This window comes from Pinus tabuliformis, chromosome X, assembly GCF_031772625.1.
Source record: "Pinus tabuliformis cultivar Carrire ecotype Pingquan chromosome X, CPIR1, whole genome shotgun sequence".
Classification (NCBI taxonomy): domain Eukaryota; kingdom Viridiplantae; phylum Streptophyta; class Pinopsida; order Pinales; family Pinaceae; genus Pinus; species Pinus tabuliformis.
The window spans coordinates 433,857,270-433,866,900 of NC_142308.1; the positions used below are offsets into that span (position 1 = coordinate 433,857,270).

The following is a 9,631-nucleotide window of genomic DNA, read 5'->3' on the forward strand; positions in this document are numbered from 1 at the left end:
TGAGACCTGCTGATCATGAATCCCTGCCAATTGTATGCGGCTTTTTCACAGAGGATGACAACTTCAGGAGGGGCATTTACTCAGCGGTTATGGTAGTACCAAGGATGCTTCAATCTCTCTTCCAAATTTAAAAAATTATTTTATTTAGTTTAAATATTATTAATTTTAAATTAATTAAATTTATTATTTTTTAATTTATAAATAAAAATCATTAAATTGCTTCTCCTATTAACTGCTCAAATCTGATAGGTTTCCCACCGTTTAAGAAAACGAAAACAAGAAATCATTATCATATAAATTTAATTGAAATCTCTTCTTATTATTGTAAATTGGATAAATAGAGAATGACCACACGGTCATTCTCTAGACATTTACATGCCCAAAAAAACTGCAGAGCGCATTATTTATTGGTGGAAATTGGAGACACGGATTACAACAGGACACACACATTGTCATAGAGAGGCTGTTAACAGCAGACACGGATTATAACAGGAAACACAGATTGTCAAAAGTTTGTAGGTTGAGTGGGTCGGAATGTTGTCATCTTCCCCATTCAGTTTCACTTTCCCATCTAGTTCGAAGAAATATTTTCAGTCTCCTCACTCAGTTTTGATTCTGTTGTTTTTTGAGAACATCTTGTAACTATATAATCATATTACATCCTGAATTCCTCAATAACAGGAGTAGAAAGTGTTTTAATTGCCCAAAAAAAACAGCACACACCGTCTGTAAATACATAGCCCCAAATATGCCCAGAATATACTAAAAACTCCGAAACCTGTAATAGTTAAAGAACGCCCCGAAATATATAGCGCTAAAGCCAACGAGGCAAGGTGGGCATGATATTTTTTTTTCCTAATTAAATGTCCACTGATGAAAACAAATTTATCACATAAGTATTTACAACTTTCAAGAACAGGGCCCGATTGATCCCACCAGCTGGTAAAAAATCCGAAAATGCAGTGCAGGGAATGATAATTACAACGTCAGATTGAACGCTGCGGGGATGGCAAAGAATGGTTACTAAGTCTCTCGATGGCAGTAATAATGGCATGAGAACCCAACCGCTCATCTCCATTGGCCTTCATAGACAGATAAAGCTGGTGATGCTGTGCAGTCCCCGGCAGAGAAACCAAAAACATAATGTGCATGAACTATGTAAATGTTCAAAAAGTAGATTCAATATCACCATGTACACAAACTAAATTTTGGACAGTTTCACCAAAAGAGGTAATTGTCAAAACACCACTATTACAAACATAAAAATAAAAGCAAAAACTTTAAATATTTAAGATTCTCCTTTCTTTAGCATCTTTCCAGATGTCAAATACCCTATCCCATTCCACCATAGATGAATCAAGCCCTGTTAGAGACACCCGCATCAAGGCATCCAATGCAACTAATGATAGCTTTGTTCTTCGGACATCCTTTATTATGTTTTGTCTTGAGAATCCTCTCTCACAAGCAACTGTACTTGCAGGAATAGTAAGTATCGCCTGCCATAATTTTGACATGTGAGGAAAATTTGTATGCAACCCTGTAACATAAAAAATCCTCCATGCATCTTTCATGGATGATCCCTCGCAATTAACACGAAGAGTGTCAACAAATGGATGCAACTCTTTCAAACAAGCCTCAAAATCAAATGTAGTTTTGTTTTCTTCACTTTGATAATAAGGATGTTGTAAGTGTTGAAAAATCTTTTCGAGCCAACGCTTTGAATTTCGTTCTCTGCCATGAACATCCTCTAAATAATGGCAAGGGCTAAACAATTTTGCTGAGTTGAAAAATGCAAGATCAGGGAATCTTCCGTTCAAATTCTCTACAAGAGCTTGAACATAATCTTTTGCAAGTTGTTTGCAACTTTCTATTGAACCTTCAATACACGGTTTCCATGATTGTTTTTGTATATCAACACAATCATCATATGCATGTGGAATTGATACAAATCGTAATTCATGCTTGTGAACAAGCCCCTCCTTATCACAAATTCCTAAAAAGCCAAATTTAGAGGCATCTATAAATTTAGATAAATAACATGTGCCATCTGCAAATGTGTCGCTTCTTAAAAACCACCTTTTCAAAGTGTTTACCGTGACATCTATGGCTGCCCCTAAAGAGCTGACATCAATGTACTCTTCTTGGAATTGCTTGTTCAACTTGTTTAATTCACACATTATATCTGCAAGCATATGTAAACAAAATTGTACTGAAAAGATTCTTGCCTTATCATACCATGAGTCTTTTCTTTCATTTTCCACAATGTTAATATGGGAGGCATAAGTGCAACAAGTCTTTCAATGACTTGTCCCCTTGAAAGCCATCTAACTCCATGGATTTGAAGAGCTTGAAGAGTTTCAAGTTGCATAAGTTCCTGTAGAGCAATAAGTTGACTATTTCTTTTCGTAGAATTTTGCAGCCAAGAATATACCTTATTTGCTAATTTCTCAACAAATAATAATTCAGGTATTTTTTTTGAAGCATCTGATGCAGCTAAGGCTTCACGATGAGCAATGCAATGAACACCTACAAGATTAGGTATATCTTTCTTCAAGAAAGTGATAAAACCATTTTCATTACCAACCATTGAAGAAGCGCCATCTGTGGAAACTCCTATCAATCTTTCTGTTGAAAGGCCCCTTGATTCCATTAAATGTTTGATTGCATCATAAGTTGTTTTCCCTCTTCCATCGCAAACATTTATGAGCTTTAAAAACTGTGAAATTGGAGGACCCAATCCTTTTGAGTTTAAAAACGTGGCATAAACCACAAGATGTTTTTCTAAACTACGGTCTGTACTTTCATCTAACATCAATGAAAAAAAAGTGCTATCTAGCATTTTGGAAGTTTGTAGCTCTTCAAGGTACTGAGATATAGCAAAAAGGAATTCTTTTGCAGCCATGTGATTTGTATATGATGTGTACTCTTTGTTCTTTGGCATATTAGGCGTGTGTAAAGACATTGTAAACAAACAAAGAGATTCATATTTTGAAAGTGGTAGATCCTCTTGTACCATCCAATATACTAATTTCATAGTAGTGATGACTCTTTCTTTGTTCATATCATCAATGCATGCAATGTGTTCTGTAATAGACTTCGCCTTCTTCTCATTTCCACATATCCACTTTGCCTGTGAGAGTTTATGAATGCTTGAATTAGCATGAACAATTATAGAATCATGCTGCAATGTAGAGCAACCAGTCCCAATTCCCCATGGCCCCATTGCCTTATGCATTTCACAATATATGCATTTCATAACTGTTTTTCCTTCATGCTTTGCCTCTCTCAACCACTTATACTTAGTTTTCCACTGATCACGAAACTCTCTTTTTACTTTCATTTTTCTTTTTTTTTGGGTGGTAGGTTCTCCGTGGTGAAATTCTTCATCACTTTTTTCATTATGCTGCAAGATATCATATTCTTCATTATGCCCCAAGACATCTAAATCTTCATTTAGATCAAAATCATGATCTTCTTTATTAGGCAATGAAGCTTGAGATGTATTAGACCATCCAAAAAAAAATTTGATAGAAAGTTGATTTCCTTTTTTTGAAGACATTTTTGATATATAATACCTATATAAAAAAAATAAAGTATTTAGTATATATGAATTTCATTTCATCAAATTAAACCATATTAAAAAAATAATATTGCATTGTTACTCTACTGAAAATCCCAAACACTAAAAATAAATCTAAATAAATCATTTAATAAAACTATAAAAATACATCTTTAACAAATTCAATTAACTAATCCAACAAATGAAATTTTACAACAAAAATCCAAAACTAAACAATATAACAGCTGTTACAAGGAGAGGTCATTTATAAGTTTTTATTGTAGGGGGCCAGTGCCAGTGAAACAAAACAGTGAATTAGGGCCCAGGGGAATTACCAACAAAAAGGTCATGCGTCTGAGGACAGAGCTTACCTATAATAATAATAAATGTGACAGAATATTAATGTGTTGAGAAGATTTCTGCAAGCATGCAATCTCTGTAATAATAACAAATTGTTTTAATTCCAGACAACAAAATTGATGATCGTTTAAGATGGTAATCAAAATGCAGATTGATCGCCTCAGGCCTGACAGAGTCACATAATATTGCAGGGAATTAGAACCAGGTTCTATTCCTGGACAGTTTTGGCAAATTAGGTGACTATGGGGTCACGAAGTACACTGCTTCTTCTGCATCTAAATGCCTCGTTAACAGAGATTGCAATTCCTTCAAAGTTTACATGGATAGTGCGGCACCATCACTTCAATACCCCGCCGCCTTAAAACGAAAAAAAAAAAAATCTGCTGCAATTTTTTTAAAAATGCATGGTATAACTTAAAACCCCCTGGGTAGGGGTTCCCGGCCCTTTTTCTGTCATAATCAAAGAGAGAAAGGATCCATTTTTCAAAATTTGGTTAGAAATTGGAAAAATTGTAATTTTTTTTTGATGAATAGTGAGGATATTCATTGTTTTGTGCTATTTTTTTTATGCAGGTTGACATATCAGCAATATTCAAATAAAACCAAGTTATCTGAAATTATTAGGGATATTCAAATAAAACCAAGTTACCTGAAATTACTAGTGGGTAGTCTATAAATGACAGGCTTTCACTCCTTTCAAATATTTCTAATTCTTAGACAGTTAACCTATTTCTTTAAATATGAAAAAAAAACAATAAAAATTAACTAGCGAAAACAGTCTTAAACCCAATTTTACATTTCAACTAAATATTGCCATTGTACTAAAATATCACGAAACCTCTAAAAAGAAATGAAAAACCTCAGTAAACTACACCCTGTGATTCTGTGCTGTCATTGTCAAAAGTAAACCTCACCTTGTAGCTCGGCCGGATCGTAAGCAGAGTCTGTGGTTCACTATCGAAATAAATGGGAGAAATTGCAGATGAATGGGCAAAGATCTGGGATTATATTTGGTAGATTTGTATTAAATAAACGACAGTGTGTCAAATGAACAGGTGTACCATGACGCTGGAATTAAAGAATGGTGATGGCACACATTTAATTTGAAGCAACCTCGACAGTGCAGCGAATTGAGAGAAAACATGAGATGCATTTACTTTGAAAAATTTACTTTTGAAGCAACCTCGTCAATGGTGCCGAGGGTGTGCCTCTGTTTGGAGTTATCTTAACCCTACTTAATCCTATATTTTATAATGCCTGTCATTTTATGGAGATGTTGTTTACTTAAGGTTATTATGAGTTAAGTGTATCAATATTCAGAATATATTAATTTAAGATAAGTTCTGATAATTTGGTGTAATTGTTTATAAATTTTGCCATAGTCTACCTAGGTCTCATTGTTCTACTACTGGGTGGTTTTCTAGTATAAATTTGTTGACATTCCAAATTTGATTTTTGAATTTTGTATGTATTATATGCTTTAGGTTTTTCAAAAACTAAATTCATTTTTATATGAAAAATAAATCTTAAACAACCAAGAAAAACATAACTTTAATTGGTGAGTACTGCTTTTAAAGTTTTATGGCATCGTTTTCTCTCTTTGGTAGGCTCACTAGGCTGAGTTGGGGCAGGGGCTAGCCTCATAAATTTGCTGTATATTAATTGAAGCTAATAACTATTTTAAATTTAGGAATATTTCAAAAAAATGATAAAGCTAACTGAAATAAGTTATTGAGACCCACCAAAAAAATGATAAAGCTAACAGAATTCGTCCCCTGTACAATAACCCAAAATTTTAGATACTGGAGGTCGTCATTTTGATTACAGCTCTATTTTATTATAAAAAATATTAACCAATAAATTTATCTAAGCCCAAATCAGGAGATTAAGTTAATCTTGAAGATTAATATATTTATTTGAATAAAAAATTAATAGACATATACAGAGTTTCATCAAAATCCAGCTTTTCTACATAATGAAACAATATCCAACGCATGCTACAGACTCAATAGTCAAAATCTTTTTAAATTCCACCAAAATTCCCATAAATAATTAAAAATAGGTATGTAGTTATACACTGAAAGAAACTCTAAACTAAATACTTTCCTATGAAATTTAAATTTAAGTGAGTGTGTGTTAAGTTTCCTTATCATGGGATTTTGTTTTTTTTGTTTTTGGTGGTCAAAATTTTTTCAAAATGTAAAAAATTGTAGAATACATTTCTAAAATATAAAAATGATGAAACGCTCTTGAGTCTTTACTGTAAAAATTTCTTTCCAGACTTTTGGAAAAAGCGAAATTGTAGCTTCTTACGACAACGTGTGTAAAAGATTGGCAGAGCACGCTTTATCCATGAGAAAATTGTCTGTTGATAAAAAAATGCGAGGTTTTAAGATGGCTTACCAACTCGGCCTACGCAGATCTGGTCTGTGCCGAGGTAGACGAAATCGCTGCCATGCTCCATGCTGGCGATAACTCCATTTCCATTAAAGTGCTTGCGCACAGAAGCGCTCAAACCCTCGAAATAGGCTTTATTTAGATCAACCCGACCGCCCAGCTCTTGGCACAGTAGCTCCAGGACCTGTGAATAAAATAAGATAGCGGGTTAATTACATACAATTGACTTTAATGTCAAATAGATTATGAAAAAAAAGTAAAATAAAATTGATAAAATGAGGCACGAACATGAATAACGTCGATTTTAACGCCATCAATCCCCGCCAATTTCCGATTCACCTTGTAAGAGGGTTGTAAGTTGGTAACCTCTGGAGTTCATCATCATCTCCATCTCTAGGGGCCTGTTCTTTTGCATTGAAATGGCCTGGACTGGTTATACCTAGCACTCTCAACTCTGCTCAGCTCAGTTTAATGGCAAGGCAATCCAATATAATACAATCCAATGCAACCCAATCAAATCAAATCGAATATCAAATTAAATTAACCTTCCCAGAGTCTAGTCTAGAGAACTACCCAAGAATACGCCAAACAGCAGCCCATGCTATCTATATGACAGAGGCGAGAGCAGAGCAAGTCACGGAAAAAGCTCCAACGGATTCAAGCGGAGAAGGGGAGAGCTTTTACGAAGATGGACTTGTAACTTGTTAATTAAGTTTCTTGTTTCCAGAATCCATATGATATCTTTCCATATCTTGAGACTTGAACACGCGGGCGGCGGAACAGTCACAGTGGTAAATGCTCCAGGCTCAGAATTTATTTCCATTTGTGAAAGTTGGTGGACGCGTCACGCCAACTTACAGCCTACAGCCAGTGAGCCACAGACTAGTACTACAGTCACTTCAGTGTTGACTCTTCACTATTTATACCTATTGGCTATTACCGATCCCGAGTTGGAAGTTGGATGTTAAATATATATATATATATATATATATATATCAAAAAATTATTAAAAAAAAACTTAAAACTTTTCATTTACAAACATGCCCGTCAAATTGACGGTTTTAAAAATTAATAGCAAGTTACGGCTGACGTGGATATTTGAAATGAGAACGTATTTTACGTGTAAAAGACCTAAAAACGGGCAGACGGGCGTCAAATTTAACCCCTGTGACAGAGGCGAGAGCAGAGCAAGTCACGGAAAAAGCTCCAACGGATTCAAGCGGAGAAGGGGAGAGCTTTTACGAAGATGGACTTGTAACTTGTTAATTAAGTTTCTTGTTTCCAGAATCCATATGATATCTTTCCATATCTTGAGACTTGAACACGCGGGCGGCGGAACAGTCACAGTGGTAAATGCTCCAGGCTCAGAATTTATTTCCATTCGTGAAAGTTGGTGGACGCGTCACGCCAACTTACAGCCTACAGCCAGTGAGCCACAGACTAGTACTACAGTCACTTCAGTCTTGACTCTTCACTATTTATACCTATTGGCTATTACCGATCCCGAGTTGGAAGTTGGATGTTAAATATATATATATCAAAAAATTATTAAAAAAAAACTTAAAACTTTTCATTTACAAACATGCCCGTCAAATTGACGGTTTTAAAAATTAATAGCAAGTTAAGGCTGACGTGGATATTTGAAATGAGAACGTATTTTACGTGTAAAAGACCTAAAAACGGGCAGACGGGCGTCAAATTTAACCCCTGCCAACGCCCAAGTTGCCCTATCGACTCCATTAAAGCATGCTCATGACAGCTAAATCCAGGACATTCAACGACGCCGATATGAATGCGCCTTGGGGCCACCGTTCGGTTTCCTTTTCAAGATCAGAGGTTCATCTGCCCGGGGAGCTGAAGGTGGATCCTCGTCCTCATATCACAGAGACAAAGAAACACCAGATACCAGATCTCGAGAACAGACATTTAAACTCCCCAAAAAAACACTTTAAAAACTTACAACTCAGCATTGGCTGAATTCTTCACAGGAACGGGCAACCATAGAAGCGGCCGATCACATGATGTGTTGTGTGGGTTCCATGTGACCAGGCTCGACGACAAGGATGTCCTTCCCCATCCCTGTTTCTTACGATGCTTAACATTTTGAAGTCCGCGCCTTCCCTCGCTGCCTCTGTTTTTTCCCTGCAGCCTCACGGGCCTGAATCAGGCGGCCCGTGATATCTCCCACACCGTCTTTAAATTAAATTCAAGCGCCCCTCAACAGGCCGAATCTGAGTTCTTGATTTCGCAATGGATCGGTTGGGAACAATGCGGCTCCTGGTGGTCTCGGTGCTTTTAATGGCAGATGCCCTGGATACAGCTGCGAATGGCCAGGAAATTACAGCTACCTCTAACTGGTTGGGCGGCGTTGCATCTTATGACCCGCAAGGGTTCGAATCCTCTGCGGGCCAGATCTGCGATGGAACACTGGGCGACTGCAATAATGAGACAGGGGAGGAGTTTATGATGGATTCTGAGACGCAACGGAGGCTTCTGTGGAGGGTCCGTTACTACATCAGCTACGGAGCATTGGCTGCTAATCGCGTTCCATGCCGGCCTCGGTCTGGCAGGTCTTATTACACTCAGAACTGTTACGGCGCAACAGGGCCAGTCAGGCCTTACCACAGAAGCTGCACTGCTATCACTCGATGCAGGCGTTACACTAGCTAAGATTCACTGTGCTTCTTTGCTTTTTCCCCTTTCTAGAACCTAAGTACACAGCCCATTTGATTGCCCAGGCATATAATCTTGTGTGCGCGCAGGTTATTATTTGCTGAATCTATGGGTTCTGATGTTCAGAGAGAAATGAGAAGAACGATTTGGTAACTGTTAGATATGTTTAAAATAACCATGACTTTGTTTTGTGTTTATCTGTAATAGCCCTACAGATAAACACAAAAATGAGTAGCTTCTGGTTGATTAATCTCCATTCATATTGAAATATCATCTGTGATCTGAAATGTATGTGATATGCTCTGATCCTCCCCTAACCAGTGCCTTCAATCATCATATACAGTTTGTATCAGTAACTAGTTGACTGAACATGGGATGTAGCTCAAAAAATAAAAAATGAATCTGTTTGCAATGAATTAGATGGGTTTTTAGTGTCAATCAAACAATGTACAGTTTCTGCATATTGACATCTGTGGTATCTCAAAAGGAACAATGTACTCAAAATTATGGCCCTTAAAGATCAGCAGAGTGCCGTGGTAGATCTGCCTTCCAAGAATTTGGCACTCCTGCTCTAAGAAGGATATCTCAAAGAAATCACTTATATCACTCAGAGATCATAACTGGTTTGGGCCTATCGTTAGC

General features: G+C 36.7%; 1 protein-coding gene across 1 annotated transcript; it reads left to right on the forward strand.

The window, feature by feature from the left end:
- Nucleotides 1–8,178: 8,178 nt before the first annotated feature.
- LOC149140425 (protein RALF-like 33) lies at nucleotides 8,179–9,262 on the forward strand. The gene has a single exon (XM_089448368.1). It carries the CDS (start codon nucleotides 8,567–8,569, stop codon nucleotides 8,984–8,986), a length of 420 nt encoding a protein of 139 aa, XP_089304494.1. The 5' UTR covers nucleotides 8,179–8,566; the 3' UTR covers nucleotides 8,987–9,262.
- Nucleotides 9,263–9,631: the final 369 nt, after the last annotated feature.

Bases quoted from the DNA above. Each gene is read 5' to 3' on its own strand.
- LOC149140425 (XM_089448368.1), top strand. From the start codon at position 8,567: ATGGATCGGTTGGGAACAATGCGGCTCCTGGTGGTCTCGGTGCTTTTA.